Source organism: Phaenicophaeus curvirostris, unplaced genomic scaffold (assembly GCF_032191515.1).
Source record: "Phaenicophaeus curvirostris isolate KB17595 unplaced genomic scaffold, BPBGC_Pcur_1.0 scaffold_327, whole genome shotgun sequence".
NCBI lineage: Eukaryota > Metazoa > Chordata > Aves > Cuculiformes > Cuculidae > Phaenicophaeus > Phaenicophaeus curvirostris.
The window spans coordinates 2,685-18,605 of record NW_027206930.1 but is presented as its reverse complement, the minus strand read 5'-3'; the positions used below and the strand labels follow the sequence as shown (position 1 = coordinate 18,605).

The 15,921-nt window shown below is 60.4% G+C and overlaps 2 protein-coding genes across 2 annotated transcripts; both read right to left on the bottom strand.

Moving 5' to 3' along the window:
• Nucleotides 1–369: 369 nt before the first annotated feature.
• On the bottom strand, nt 370–12,764 carry TMEM143 (transmembrane protein 143). The gene is made up of 6 exons (XM_069882769.1): nt 12,618–12,764; nt 11,072–11,278; nt 9,522–9,646; nt 4,570–4,849; nt 2,136–2,301; nt 370–780 (listed from the first exon to the last, which is right to left on the bottom strand). The coding sequence occupies exons 1-6, from the start codon at nt 12,762–12,764 to the stop codon at nt 503–505; spliced, it is 1,203 nt and encodes a 400-aa protein (XP_069738870.1). The 3' UTR covers nt 370–502.
• LOC138734942 (circumsporozoite protein-like) lies at nt 11,235–14,992 on the bottom strand (the record flags this gene model as incomplete). Its single annotated transcript, XM_069882768.1, has 4 exons — nt 11,235–11,278; nt 12,618–12,722; nt 13,681–14,466; nt 14,906–14,992. Coding segments are annotated over 2 exons (824 nt in total), but the record flags the coding sequence as incomplete, so codon positions are not given.
• Between the last annotated feature and the right edge of the window lie 929 nt (nt 14,993–15,921).

Sequence of the window (15,921 nt, the reverse complement as noted above, 5' to 3'; positions counted from 1 at the left end):
CCCTAATTGGGGGTTTTGGGGGGGTCTGGGGTGGGTTTTGGGGTGTCCCAGGTTGGGGGGGTCTTGGGGTGCCCCTAATTGGGGGTTTTGGGGTGTCCCAGGTTGGGGGGGTCTTGGGGTGCCCCTAATTGGGGGTTTTGGGGGGGTCTGGGGGGGGTTTTGGGGTGTCCCAGGTTAGGGGGGGTCTTGGGGTGCCCCTAATTGGGGGTTTTGGGGGGGTCTAGGGGGGGTTTTGGGGTCCCCTGGGTGGGAGGGGGGCTTGGGGTGCCCCTAATTGGGGGTTTTGGGGTCCCCCTAGTGGGGGGGGGGGGGTGTTGGGGGGGCCCCTGAAGCAGAGCCGGGCACGGGTGCCGTGGGACCCCAATTTATTGATCCCCCCCCCCTTCCAACTTAAGAGGGGGGGACCCCCCAAATTTGGGGTCTCCCCCCTCCACTCAGGGTTTTGGGGTCCCCCAGCTGATTTAGGGGGTGCTGGGGGGGGTCCCCAAGACTCTGAGCCCCCTCAGAGGAGCTCAGAGTTTTGGGGTCCCCCCCCTGTTTTAGTGCCTCCCTTCATTTTGGGGTCCCCCCCAGCTGGTTCAGGGGGGTCCCCAAGGCGGGGCTGGGGGGGGGGTGGGGGGTCCCCAAGTCCTGAGGTTTTGGGGGGTCCCCCCAGGTCCCGCAGCCCCCCCAGGGCTCTCCCGGCGGGGAAGGCGAGGGGCACCCCGAAATTCCGCTCCAGCCACTCCTCGACCTGAAGCCGCAGCTGCTCCTCCAGCTCCTCGGGAGCCACCGAAGGGCCTGGGGGGCACCCCAAAAATCCAACAGCCCCCCCAAAACCCCCTCAACCCCCCTCAGGGGCCCCCGAAACCACCCAGGACCCCCCCAAAACCACCCAGGAACCCCTCAAAACACCCCCAGGACACCCCAATAACCTCCCACCCCCCCCAGGACCCCCCCAAATCCCACCAGGACCCCCCAATAACCTCCCAACCCCCCCCAGGGCCCCCCAAAACTCCAACAGGAACCCCCCAAACCCCAACAGGAACCCCCAAAATCCCACCAGGACCCCCCATAACCCCCCAACCCCCCCAGGGCCCCCCAAAACTCCAACAGGAACCCCCCAAACCCCAACAGGAACCCCCAAAATCCCACCAGGACCCCCCAAGAACCCCCCAAAACACTTCCAGGAGCCCCCAAACCCCAATAGGACCCCCCAAAATCCCACCAGGACCCCCCAATAACCTCCCACCCCCCCCCAGGACCCCCCAAAACTCCAATAGGAACCCCCCAAACCCCTATAGGGACCCCCAAAATCCCACCAGGACCCCCCAATGACCTCCCAACCCCCCCCAGGACCCCCCAAAACTCCAACAGGAACCCCCCAAACCCCTATAGGGACCCCCAAAATCCCACCAGGACCCCCCAATAACCTCCCAACCCCCCCCAGGGCCCCCCAAAACTCCAACAGGAACCCCCCAAACCCCAACAGGAACCCCCAAAATCCCACCAGGACCCCCCAAGAACCCCCCAAAACACTTCCAGGAGCCCCCAAACCCCAATAGGAACCCCCAAAATCCCACCAGGACCCCTCAATAACCTCCCAACCCCCAACAGGGACCCCAAAACTCCAATAGGAACCCCCAAAATCCCACCAGGACCCCCCAAGAACCTCCCAACCCCCCCACAGGGCCCCCCAAAACTCCAATAGGAACCCCCAAAATGCCCCCAGGACCCCCTAATACACTTCCAGGAGCCCCCAAACTCCAATAGGAACCCCCAAAATCCCACCAGGACCCCCCAATAACCCCCCAACCCCCCCAGGGCCCCCCAAAACTCCAAGAGGAACCCCCCAAACCCCAAGAGGAACCCCCAAAATCCCACCAGGACCCCCCAATAACCCCCCAACCCCCCCCAGGGCCCCCCAAAACTCCAACAGGAACCCCTCAAACTCCAATAGGAACCCCCAAAATCCCACCAGGACCCCTCAATAACCTCCCAAACCCCCACAGGACCCCCCAAACCCCAATAGGAACCCCCAAAATCCCACCAGGACCCCCCAAAATCCCCCCAGGACCCCCCAAGAACCCCCCAAAACACTTCCAGGAGCCCCCAAACCCCTACAGGGACCCCCAAACCCGCCGTGTCCCCCTCACCCCCGCAGCGGGGCAGGAAGGTGTGGGCCAGCAGCAGCTCCTTGGTGGCCTCGTCCTGGGCTCGGCGCGTGAGGGCGGCCAGGAGGTCCGCGTGCTGCGCCGCGCTGCGCCGGTACCGGCTGCGAGCCAGGTCCAGAGCGGCCGCCTCGCGCCGCCGCGCGAAGGCCTGACACGCCAACGCCACCCAGAACGCGAGGAGGTCACGAGGAGATCACGTGGAGATGGCGTGGAGATCGTGAGACCATGAGGAGATGGTGTGGAGATCATGAGATCATGAGGAGATGGTGTGGAGATCGTGAGGAGATCATGAGACCATGAGGAGATCATGAGGAGATCGTGAGACCATGAGGAGATGGTGTGGAGATCATGAGGAGATCATGAGATCATGAGGAGATGGTGTGGAGATCGTGAGGAGATCATGAGACCATGAGGAGATGGTGTGGAGATCGTGAGATCATGAGGAGATGGTGTGGAGATCATGAGACCATGAGGAGATCATGAGGAGATGGTGTGGAGATCATGAGGAGATCGTGAGACCATGAGAGGATGGTGTGGAGATCATGAGACCATGAGGAGATGGTGTGGAGATCATGAGGAGATGGTGTGGAGATCATGTGGAGATCGTGAGACCATGAGGAGATGGTGTGGAGACCATGAGGAGATCAGGAGACCATGAGGAGATGGTGTGGAGATCATGAGGAGATCATGAGATCATGAGGAGATGGTGTGGAGATCATGAGATCATGAGGAGATCATGAGGAGATGGTGTGGAGATCATGAGGAGATCGTGAGACCATGAGGAGATGGTGTGGAGATCATGAGGAGATCATGAGACCATGAGGAGATGGTGAAGAGATCACGAGGAGATGGTGTGGAGATCATGAGGAGATCATGAGACCATGAGGAGATGGTGTGGAGATGATGTGGAGATCATGAGATCATGAGGAGATGGTGTGGAGATCGTGAGGAGATCATGAGACCATGAGGAGATGGCGTGGAGATCACGAGACCATGAGGAGATGGTGTGGAGATCATGAGGAGATCGTGAGACCATGAGGAGATGGTGTGGAGATCATGAGGAGATCATGAGACCATGAGGAGATGGTGTGGAGATCGTGAGGAGATTGTGAGACCATGAGGAGATGGTGTGGAGATCATGAGGAGATCATGAGACCATGAGGAGATGGTGTGGAGATCATGAGGAGATCAGGAGACCATGAGGAGATGGTGTGGAGATCGTGAGACCATGAGGAGATGGTGTGGAGATCATGAGGAGATCATGAGACCATGAGGAGATGGTGTGGAGATCGTGAGACCATGAGGAGATGGTGTGGAGATCGTGAGATCATGAGGAGATGGTGTGGAGATGATGAGGAGATCGTGAGACCATGAGGAGATGGTGTGGAGATCATGAGGAGATGGTGTGGAGATGATGAGGAGATCGTGAGACCATGAGGAGATGGTGTGGAGATCGTGAGACCATGAGGAGATGGTGTGGAGATCATGAGGAGATCATGAAACCATGAGGAGATGGTGTGGAGATCGTGAGATCATGAGGAGATGGTGTGGAGATCATGAGGAGATCGTGAGACCATGAGGAGATGGTGTGGAGATCATGAGGAGATGGTGTGGAGATCATGAGGAGATCAGGAGACCATGAGGAGATGGTGTGGAGATCATGAGGAGATTGTGAGACCATGAGGAGATGGTGTGGAGATCATGAGGAGATCGTGAGATCATGAGGAGATGGTGTGGAGATCATGAGGAGATCGTGAGATCATGAGGAGATGGTGTGGAGATCATGAGGAGATCGTGAGATCATGAGGAGATGGTGTGGAGATCATGAGACCATGAGGAGATCATGAGGAGATGGTGTGGAGATGATGAGGAGATCGTGAGACCATGAGGAGATGGTGTGGAGATCGTGAGGAGATCGTGAGACCATGAGGAGATGGTGTGAAGATCATGAGGAGATCGTGAGACCATGAGGAGATGGTGTGGAGATCATGAGGAGATCATGAGACCATGAGGAGATGGTGTGGAGATCGTGAGATCATGAGGAGATGGTGTGGAGATGATGAGGAGATCATGAGACCATGAGGAGATGGTGTGGAGATCATGGAGATCATGAGGAGATCATGAGGAGATGGTGTGGAGAACACATGGAGATCATGTGGAGATAGTATGGAGATCACATGGAGAACACGTGGAGACCATGAGGAGATCATGTGAAGATCACGAGAAGATCATGAGGAGATGGCATGGAGAACACATGGAGATCACGAGGAGATCATGAGGAGATGGTGTGGAGATCACGTGGAGATGACGTGGAGACGGCGTGAAGAACACATGGAGACGACATGGAGGTGACCCGGGCCCCCCCGTGCCCCCAGGACCTCTGGTGGCCCCCGTCCCCGTCCCCCCCTGTCCCCACCTTGGTCCCGCGGAGGGTGACGAGGGCGCCGAGGCCGAGCAGCAGGGCGGTGGCCCCCACCTTGAGGTCGGCCATGAGCCCCAGGCCCAGGTTGAGGAAGAGGAGGGCGGCCCAGCCCAGCAGCCCCAGGTGGAGCCGGGCGCGGGTCAAGCCGGGGGTCCTGACGCGGCCCTTCTCCAGGAGAAGCTCCAAGGCCTCCAACGGAACCTTCCGGAACTCGGCTAGCTCCAGCGGCCCGGCCCGCTGGCGAGCCACCACCACCACGCGGCTGAAGTAACGCCTGGGACCCCCCCCCCCGAAACCGCCCGGTGAGACCTCGAAAAGCGAGTCGAGAGACCTCGGAAGGGGGCGTGGAAGCCAAACCCACCACCTGGAACCCAAAACACCACCTGGAGCCCCAAAAAACCACCAGGAACCCCCCAAAACCACCACCAGGAACCCAAAACTCCTCCTGGAACCCCCCAGAAATACCTCCTGGAACCCAAAACACCACCTGGAACCCCTCAAATCTGATCATGGAACCCAAAACTCCTCCTGGAACCCCCAAAACCACCTCCTGGAACCCCCAAACCCACCTCCTGGAACCCAAAACTCCTCCAGGAACCCCCCAAACCCACCTCCTGGAACCCAAAACACCACCTGGAACCCCCCAGAAATACCTCCTGGAACCCAAACCACCACCAGGAACCCCCAAAACCACCTCCTGGAACCCAAAACTCCTCCTGGAACCCCCCAAACCACCTCCTGGAACCCAAAACACCTCCAGGAACCCTCCAAACCACCTCCTGGAACCCAAAACACCACCTGGAACCCCCCCAAAACAGCACCTGGAGCCCCAAAAAACCACCTGGAGCCTCTCAGAAACACCTCCTGGAACCCAAAACACCACCAGGAACCCCCCAAAACCACCACCAGGAACCCAAAACTCCTCCTGGAACCCCCCAAAAATACCTCCTGGAACCCAAAACACCTCCTGGAACCCCCCAAACCACCTCCTGGAACCCAAAACACCACCTGGAACCCCCAAATCTGATCATGGAACCCAAAACACCACCTGGAACCCCTCAAATCTGATCATGGAACCCAAACCACCACCAGGAACCCCCCTAAAACACCTCCTGGAACCCAAAACTCCTCCTGGAACCCCCCAAACCCACCTCCTGGAACCCAAACCACCATCTGGAACCCCCAGAACTACCTCCTGGAACCCAAAACTCCTCCTGGAACCCCCCAAACCCACCTCCTGGAACCCAAACCACCATCAGGAACCCCCCAAACCACCTCCTGGAACCCAAACCACCACCAGGAACCCTCCAAACCACCTCCTGGAACCCAAAACACCACCAGGAACCCCCAGAACCACCTCCTGGAACCCAAACCACCACCAGGAACCCCCCAAACCACCTCCTGGAACCCAGACCACCACCAGGAACCCCCAGAACCACCTCCTGGAACCCAAAACACCACCAGGAACCCCCCAAACCCACCTCCTGGAACCCAAACCACCTCCTGGAACCCCCCAAAACCACCTCCTGGAACCCAAACCACCATCTGGAACCCTCCAAACCACTTCCTGGAACCCAAACCACCTCCTGGAACCCCCCTAAAACACCTCCTGGAACCCAAACCACCACCTGGAACCCCCCAAACCACCTCCTGGAACCCAAAACACCTCCTGGAACCCCCCTAAAACACCTCCTGGAACCCAAAACTCCTCCTGGAACCCCCAAAACCACCTCCTGGAACCCAAAACACCACCTGGAACCCCCCAAACCACCTCCTGGAACCCAAACCACCACCAGGAACCCCCCAAAACCAACTCCTAGAACCCAAAACTCCTCCTGGAACCCCCCAAAACCACCTCCTGGAACCCAAAACACCTCCTGGAACCCCCCAAACCCACCTCCTGGAACCCAAAACACCACCTGGAACCCCCCAAAACCACCTCCTGGAACCCAAACCACCACCAGGAACCCCCCAAACCGCCTCCTGGAACCCAAACCACCTCCTGGAACTCCCCTAAAACACCTCCTGGAACCCAAAACACCTCCTGGAACCCCCAAAACCACCTCCTGGAACCCAAAACACCACCTGGAACCCCCAAAAACCACCTCCTGAAACCCAAAACTCCTCCTGGAACCCCCAGAACCACCTTCTGGAACCCAAAACACCACCAGGAACCCCCCAAACCACCTCCTGGAACCCAAAACACCACCAGGAACCCCCCCAAACCCACCTCCTGGAACCCAAAACACCACCAGGAACCCCCCAAACCACCTCCTGGAACCCAAAACTCCTCCAGGAACCCCCTAAAACCACCTCCTGGAACCCAAAACACCACCTGGAACCCCCCAAACCCACCTCCTGGAACCCAAAACTCCTCATGGAACCCCCCAAACCCACCTCCTGGAAGCCAAAACACCTCCTGGAACCCCCCAAACCAACTCCTGGAACCCAAACCACCACCAGGAACCCCCCAAACCCACCTCCTGGAACCCAAAACACCACCAGGAACCCCCCAAAACCACCACCAGGAACCCAAAACACCACCAGGAACCCCCCAAACCACCTCCTGGAACCCAAACCACCACCAGGAACCCCCCAAAACCAACTCCTAGAACCCAAAACTCCTCCTGGAACCCCCCAAAACACCACCTGGAACCCAAACCACCACCAGGAACCCCCAAAACCACCTCCTGGAACCCAAAACTCCTCATGGAACCCCCCAAAACCACCTCCTGGAACCCAAAACTCCTCCTGGAACCCCCCAAAACCACCTCCTGGAACCCAAACCACCACCAGGAACCCCCCAAACCACCTCCTGGAACCCAAACCACCACCTGGAACCCCCAGAACCACCTCCTGGAACCCAAAACACCACCAGGAACCCCCCGAACCACCTCCTGGAACCCAAAACACCTCCTGGAACCCCCCAAACCACCTCCTGGAACCCAAAACTCCTCCAGGAACCCCCCAAACCACCTCCTGGAACCCAAACCACCACCAGGAACCCCCCAAACCACCTCCTGGAACCCAAAACACCATCTGGAACCCCCCAAAACCACCTCCTGGAACCCAAAACACCACCAGGAACCCCTCAAATCTGATCATGGAACCCAAACCACCACCAGGAACCCCCCAAACCACCTCCTGGAACCCAAAACACCTCCTGGAACCCCCCAAAACCACCTCCTGGAACCCAAAACTCCTCCTGGAACCCCCCAAAACACCTCCTGGAACCCAAACCACCACCAGGAACCCCCCAAACCCACCTCCTGGAACCCAAAACACCACCAGGAACCCCCCAAACCACCTCCTGGAACCCAAAACACCTCCTGGAACCCCCCCAAACCACCTCCTGGAACCCAAAACTCCTCCTGGAACCCCCCAAACCCACCTCCTGGAACCCAAACCACCACCAGGAACCCTCCAAACCACCTCCTGGAACCCAAACCACCACCAGGAACCCCCCAAAACCAACTCCTACAACCCAAAACTCCTCCAGGAACCCCCCAAATCTGATCATGGAACCCAAAACACCACCAGGAACCCCCCAAACCCACCTCCTGGAACCCAAAACTCCTCCTGGAACCCCCCAATCCACCTCCTGGAACCCAAAACACCTCCTGGAACCCCCCAAAACCACCTCCTGGAACCCAAAACACCTCCTGGAACCCCCCAAAACCACCTCCTGGAACCCAAAACACCACCAGGAACCCCCCGAACCACCTCCTGGAACCCAAACCACCACCAGGAACCCTCCAAACCACCTCCTGGAACCCAAAACACCTCCTGGAACCCCCCAAAACCACCTCCTGGAACCCAAACCACCACCAGGAACCCTCCAAACCACCTCCTGGAACCCAAAACACCTCCTGGAACCCCCCAAAACCAACTCCTAGAACCCAAAACTCCTCCAGGAACCCCCCAAATCTGATCATGGAACCCAAAACACCACCAGGAACCCCCCAAAACCAACTCCTAGAACCCAAAACTCCTCCAGGAACCTCTCAAATCTGATCATGGAACCCAAACCACCACCAGGAACCCCCCTAAAACACCTCCTGGAACCCAAAACACCACCAGGAACCCCCAAAACCTGATCATGGAACCCAAAACTCCTCCAGGAACCCCCCAAAACCACCTCCTGGAACCCAAAACACCATCTGGAACCCAAAACACCACCTCCTGGAACCCAAAACACCACCAGGAACCCCCCAAATCTGATCATGGAACCCAAAACTCCTCCTGGAACCCCCCAAACCACCTCCTGGAACCCAAACCACCACCAGGAACCCCCCAAAACCACCTCCTGGAACCCAAAACACCTCCTGGAACCCTCCAAACCACCTCCTGGAACCCAAACCACCACCAGGAACCCCCCAATCCACCTCCTGGAACCCAAAACACCTCCTGGAACCCCCAGAACCACCTCCTGGAACCCAAAACTCCTCCTGGAACCCCCCAAACCCACCTCCTGGAACCCAAACCACCACCAGGAACCCCCCAAACCACCTCCTGGAACCCAAAACACCTCCTGGAACCCCCCAAAACCACCTCCTGGAACCCAAAACACCACCAGGAACCCCCCTAAAACACCTCCTGGAACCCAATCCACCTCCAGGAACCCCCAGAACCACCTCCTGGAACCCAAAACTCCTCCTGGAACCCCCCAAACCACCTCCTGGAACCCAAAACACCACCAGGAACCCCCCAAAACCACCTCCTGGCACCCAAACCACCTCCTGGAACCCCCCAAAACCACCTCCTGGAACCCAAACCACCTCCTGGAACCCCTCAAAACCACCTCCTGGAACCCAAACCACCACCAGGAACCCCCAGAACCACCTCCTGGAACCCAAAACACCACCAGGAACCCCCCAAACCCACCTCCTGGAACCCACACCACCTCCAGGAACCCCCCGACCCCCCCCTTGGAGCCCCCCACTGGCCTGTGTGGGGCAGGGGCGCTGCGGGCCCAGCGCCGGGGGGCGCCGCTCTCGCTGGGGAGGGGGCCGAGGCGCTGCCCCTGCGCCCACAGCTGCAGCTCCTCGTAGTCCTCCAGCTTGACGGACACCTGGGGGGGGGGGCGGCACCCTATAGAGCCTCAGAGAGCCCTATAGAGCCCTATAGAGCCCCATAGAGCACTATAGAGCCCTATAGAGCCCTATAGAGCACTATAGAGCCCCATAGAGCCTCATAGAGCCCTATAGAGCTTCATAGAGCCTCATAGAGACCCACAGAGCTTCATAGAGCCCTATAGAGCCCCATAGAGCCCTATAGAGCCCCATAGCATCCATAGAGCACTATAGTAAGCCATGGAGCTCTATATCACCCCATAGCGCCCCATAGAGCCCCATAGTGCCCTATAGAGCCCCATAGCCACTCATAGAGCCCCATAGAGCCCCCATAGAGCCCCCATAGAGCCCCATAGAGCCCCATAGAGCCCTATAGAGCCCTATAGAGCCCCATAGCCACTGATAGAGCCCCATAGAGCCCCCATAGAGCCCCCATAGAACCCCATAGAACCCCATAGAGCCCCATAGCGCCCCCATAGAGCCCCATAGAGCCCCATAGAGCCCCATAGAGCCCCACAGAGACCCAGAGAGCCCCAGAGAGCCCCATAGCGCCCCATAGCGCCCCCATAGAGCCCCCATAGAGCCCCCATAGAACCCCATAGAGCCCTATAGAGCCCCATAGAGTCCCTATAGAGCCCCATAGAGCCCCATAGCTCCCATAGAGCTCTATATCACCCCATAGAGCCCCATAGAGCCCCATAGTGCCCTATAGAGCCCCATAGCCACTCATAGAGCCCCATAGAGCCCCATAGAGCCCTATAGAGCCCTATAGAGCCCCATAGAGACCCATAGAGCCCCCATAGAAACCAATAGAGACCCATAGAGCCCCATAGAGGCCCATAGAGCCCCCATAGAAACCAATAGAGACCCATAGAGCCCCATAGAGGCCCATAGAGCCCTATAGAGCCCTATAGAGCCCCATAGCCACTGATAGAGCCCCATAGAGCCCCCATAGCGCCCCCATAGAGCCCCATAGAGCCCCATGGAGTCCCCATAAAGCCCCATAGCGCCCTATAGCGCCCTATAGAGACCCATAGCCACCCATAGAGCCCCATAGAGCCCCATAGAAACCAATAGGGCCCCATAGAAACCAATAGAGCCCCATAGAGACCAATAGAGTCCCTATAGAGCCCCATAGAGCCCCATAGAGCCCCCATAGAGCCCCCATAGAGCCCCATAGCGCCCCCATAGAGCCCCATAGAGCCCCATAGAGCCCCATAGAGGCCCATAGAGCCCCATAGAGCCCCCATAGAGCCCCATAGCGCCCCCATAGAGCCCCATAGAGCCCCATAGAGCCCCATAGAGGCCCATAGAGTCCCATAGAGCCCCCATAGAGCCCCATAGAGCCCTATAGAGGTCTATATCGCCCCGTAGAGCCCCATAGAGCCCCATAGAGGTCTCTATCACCCCGTAGCGCCCCCCACCTGGGCCTCGTCCTCGGGGTGCTGCACGAGGAGGGCGAAGGCGATGGCGGCCTCGGGCAGGCGCTGGAAGTTTCCGTGGCGCAGCAGCGGGGCCAGCGCGGCCACCAAGCGGCGAGCCCGGCGAGCCTCGGCCCCCGGCCAGCCCCCCGCGCCCCCCGAGCCCCCCGGAGGGGCCTCCCGGTCCGGGTCCAGCGGGGAGTAGAGGGCCTGGGGGGGGGAGAGAGCCGAGGGGACCCATAGCACCCTATAGTGCCCCAGAGCTGACCCCTAGGGGACCCATAGCACCCTATAGTGCCCCATAGGGCCCCATAGCTGCCTATAGTGCCCCATAGCACCCTATAGTGCCCCAGAGCTGACCCCTAGGGGACCCATAGCACCCTATAGTGCCCCATAGCAGCACATAGTGCCCCACAGCTGACCCCTAGGGGACCCATAGCACCTTATAGTGCCCCATAGCACCCTATAGTGCCCCACAGCTGACCCATAGGACACCCATAGCACCCTATAGTGCCCCATAGCACCCTATAGTGCCCCATAGCTGACCCCTAGGGGACCCATAGCACCCTATAGTGTCCCATTGTGCCCCAGAGCTGACCCCTAGGGGACCCATAGCTGCCTATAGTGCCCCATAGCACCCTATAGTGCCCCAGAGCTGACCCCTAGGGGACCCATAGCACCCTATAGTGCCCCATAGCACCCTATAGTGCCCCACAGCTGACCCATAGGTGACCCATAGCACCCTATAGTGCCCCATAGCACCCTATAGTGCCCCATAGCTGACCCCTAGGGGACCCATAGCACCCTATAGTGCCCCATTGTGCCCCAGAGCTGACCCCTAGGGGACCCATAGCTGCCTATAGTGCCCCATAGCACCCTATAGTGCCCCAGAGCTGACCCCTAGGGGACCCATAGCACCCTATAGTGCCCCATAGCACCCTATAGTGCCCCAGAGCTGACCCCTAGGGGACCCATAGCACCCTATAGTGCCCCAGAGCTGACCCCTAGGGGACCCATAGCACCCTATAGTGCCCCATAGCACCCCATAACTGACCCATAGCAGCCCATAGCGCCCCCTAGGGGACCCATAGCACCCTATAGTGCCCCATAGCGCCCCCTAGGTGACCCATAGCACCCTATAGCACCCCATAGCGCCCCATAGCGCCCCCTAGGTGCCCCATAGCACCCCATAGTGCCCCATAGGGCCCCATAGCTGCCTATAGTGCCCCATAGCACCCTATAGCGCCCCATAGCGCCCCCTAGGTGCCCCATAGCACCCCATAGCGCCCCATAGCGCCCCCTAGGTGCCCCATAGCACCCTATAGCACCCCATAGTGCCCCATAGCGCCCCCTAGGTGCCCCCTAGCGCCCCCTAGCGCCCCCTAGGTGCCCCACAGCACCCTATAGCGCCCCATAGCGCCCCATAGCACCCCCTAGGTGCCCCATAGCACCCCATAGTGCCCCATAGTGCCCCATAGCGCCCCCTAGGTGCCCCACAGCGCCCCCTAGGTGCCCCCTAGCCCCCCCCGGCTGCCGCGGGGCGCCCCACCTGCAGGTGGTGGTGCAGCCGCAGGTAGCGCCTGCCGAGCGCGGCGTCCAGCCGGGCGGCGAAGGCCAGGAAGGCGGCGCGGGCGGCCGCCGAGGCGTGGAACTCCTGGGGGACAGGGGGTCCCCACGGCCCCTGAGTGTCCCCCATGGCCCCATGTCCCCCATGTCCCCCATGTTCTCCTTGTCCCCGTGTCCCCATCTCTTCCCCATGTTCTCCTCGTCCCCATGTCCTCCTTGTCCCCCATCCTCACGTCTCCATCTCCCAATGTCCCCATGTCCCCCCATGTCCTCCTTGTCCCCATGTCCCCTCCATGTCCCCATGTCCCCCATGTCCCCACATCCCCCTTGTCCCCATGTCCCCATCTCTCCCCCCATGTCCCCATGTCCCCCCACATCCCCCTTGTCCCCATGTCCCCATCTCTCCCCCCATGTCCCCATGTCCCCCATGTCCCCACATCCCCCTTGTCCCCATGTCCCCATCTCTCCCTCCATGTCCCCATGTCCCCCATGTCCCCACCTCCCCCTTGTCCCCATGTCCCCATCTCTCCCCCCATGTCCCCATGTCCCCATGTCCCCCCACGTCCCCCTTGTCTCCATGTCCCCATCTCTCCCCCCATGTCCCCATGTCCCTCCACGTCCCCCACGTCCCCATGTCCCCATCTCTCCCCCATGTTCTCCTTGTCCCCATGTCCTCCTTGTCCCCCATCATCATGTCTCCATCTCCCCAATGTCCCCATGTCCCCATGTCCCTCCACGTCCCCCACGTCCCCATGTCCCCATCTCTCCCCCATGTTCTCCTTGTCCCCATGTCCTCCTTGTCCCCCATCATCATGTCTCCATCTCCCCAATGTCCCCATGTCCCCATGTCCCCCCATGTCCCCTCATGTCCTCCTTGTCCCCATGTCCCCACATCCCTCCATGACCCCCCATGTCCTCCTTGTCCCCATGTCCCCAAGTCCCTCCATGTCCCCCCACGTCTCCATGTCCCCCCTCGTCCCAATGTCCCCATCTCCCCCCATGACCCCCATGTCCCCCCCCGTCCCCCTCGTCCCCCCCGTCCCCACCCTCAGCAGCAGCCCCTGCAGCCTCTCGCGGCTGACGGGGACGAAGCTGTCACGGAACTCCAGCTCCCAGCCTGGTGGCACCACGGGGCCTCGCTTGGACCCGGCCCGAGCCCGAGCCCGGGCCACCGCGGCGGCCAGCGCGGCCAGCGGCGCCGACGAGGCCTGAGGGGGGTCCCCTGGGCTCGAGGTTGAGGTCAACGTGGAGCTTGTGGCCCATGGGGTCAAGGTTGAGGTCAACATGGAGCTTGTGGCCCATGGGGTCAAGGTTGGAGTCAAGGTTGAGGTCAACGTGGAGCTTGTGGCCCTTGGGGTCAAGTTTGGGGTCAAGGTTGGGGTCAAGGTTGAGGTCAACGTGGAGCTTCTGGCCCTTGGGGTCAAGGTTGGAGTCAAGGTTGAGGTCAACATGGAGCTTGTGGCCCACGGGGTCAAGGTTGGGGTCAAGGTTGAGGTCAACATGGAGCTTGTGGCCCTTGGGGTCAAGGTTGGAGTCAAGGTTGAGATCAACGTGGAGCTTGTGGCCTGTGGGGTCAAGGTTGGGGTCAAGGTTGAGGTCAACGTGGAGCTTCTGGCCCTTGGGGTCAGGGTTGGGGTCAAGGTTGAGGTCAACTTGGAGCTTGTGGCCCTTGGGGTCAACGTTGAGGTCAACATGGAGCTTGTGGCCCTTGGGGTCAAGGTTGGAGTCAAGGTTGGGGTCAAGGTTGGAGTCAAGGTTGAGGTCAACGTGGAGCTTGTGGCCCTTGGGGTCAAGGTTGGGGTCAAGGTTGAGGTCAACGTGGAGCTTGTGGCCTGTGGGGTCAAGGTTGAGGTCAACATGGAGCTTGTGGCCCATGGGGTCAAGGTTGGGGTCAAGGTTGAGGTCAATGTGGAGCTTGTGGCCCACGGGGTCAGGGTTGGAGTCAAGGTTGAGGTCAACGTGGAGCTTGTGGCCCACGGGGTCAAGGTGGGGGTCAGGGTGGGGGTCAAGGCTGAGGGGGTGACCCCAGTGGGTCAAGGGGGGGGTCAAGGTTGGGGTCAAGGCTGAGGGGGTGACCCCGTGGGGTCAAGGGGGGGGTCAGGGTGGGGGTCAAGGCTGAGGGGGTGACCCCGTGGGGTCAAGGGGGGGGTCAAGGTGGGGGTCAAGGCTGAGGGGGTGACCCCGTGGGGTCAAGGTGGGGGTCAGGGTGGGGGTCAAGGCTGAGGGGGTGACCCCGTGGGGTCAAGGGGGGGGTCAGGGGGGGGTCATCACCTGTGGGGTCCCAGCTGAGGTCCAGGTGGGGGGGGGGGCCCGAGGGGCCCTTGTCACTCGCAGCATCCTGGGGGGCACAGGGGGGGGCTCGGCAAGGGGGGGGTTGGGGGGGCAGGGGGGGATTTTGGGGGTGCAGGGGGGGGGTTGGGGTGCAGGGGGAGGTTTGGGGGTGCAGAAGGTTTGGGGTGCAGGGGATTTGGGGGTGCAAGAGGGTTTGGGGTACAGGGGGGATTTTGGGGATGCAGGGTCTGGGGGTGCTGGGGGATTTTGGGGTGCAGGGGGGAGGTTTGGGGGTGCAGGGGATTTGGGGGTGCAGGAGGGTTTGGGGTACAGGGGGATTTTGGGGGTGCAGGGGAGGTTTGGGGGTGCAGGGGATTTGGGGGTGCAGGAGGGTTTGGGGTACAGGGGGGTTTGGGGGTGCAGGGGAGTTGGGGGTGCAGAGGGGTCTGAGGGCGCAGGGGGAGGTTTGGGGGTGCAGGGGGGGTTGGGGGTGCTGGGAGTGGGGGTGCAGGGGGGGTTTAGGGGTGCAAGGGGTTGGGGTGTAGGGAGGGTTGGGGTGCAGGGGGGGATTTTGGGGGTGCAGGGGGTGGTTTTGGGGGTGCAGTCGGCTGGGGCACAAGCTTTGGGGGTACAGGGGGAGGTTTTAGGGGTGCAAGGGGGGGATTTTGGGGTGCAGGGGGGGGTTGGGGGTGCCGGGGGGGTTGGGGGTGCCAGGAGTGGGGGTGCAGGGGGGGTTTTAGGGGTGCAAAGGGGTTGGGGTGTAGGGAGGGTTGGGGTGCAGGGGGATTTTGGGGGTGCAGAAGGTTTGGGGGTGCAGAAGGTTTGGGGTGCAGGGGATTTTGGGGTGCAGGGGGTGTTTTTTGGGGGTGCAGGGCGGCTGGGGCACAAGCTTTGGGGGTACAGAGGGAGGTTTTGGGGGTGCTAGGGGGGGATTGTGGGGTGCAGGGGGGGATTTTGGGGTGCGGGGGGGGTTTGGGGGGTGCAGGGGGAGGGTTTGGGGGGTGCAGGGAGAGGTT

Coding starts and splice junctions, on each gene's coding strand:
- TMEM143 (XM_069882769.1), bottom strand. CDS start 12,764: ATGGGGGACACTCAGGGGCCGTGGGGACCCCCTGTCCCCCAGGAGTTC. Junction 9,647..11,071: donor ACCCCGAGGACGAGGCCCAG/GTGGGGGGCGCT, acceptor CCCCCCCCCCAG/GTGTCCGTCAAGCTGGAGGA. Junction 2,302..4,569: donor TCACCCTCCGCGGGACCAAG/GTGGGGACAGGG, acceptor TTGGCGTGTCAG/GCCTTCGCGCGGCGGCGCGA.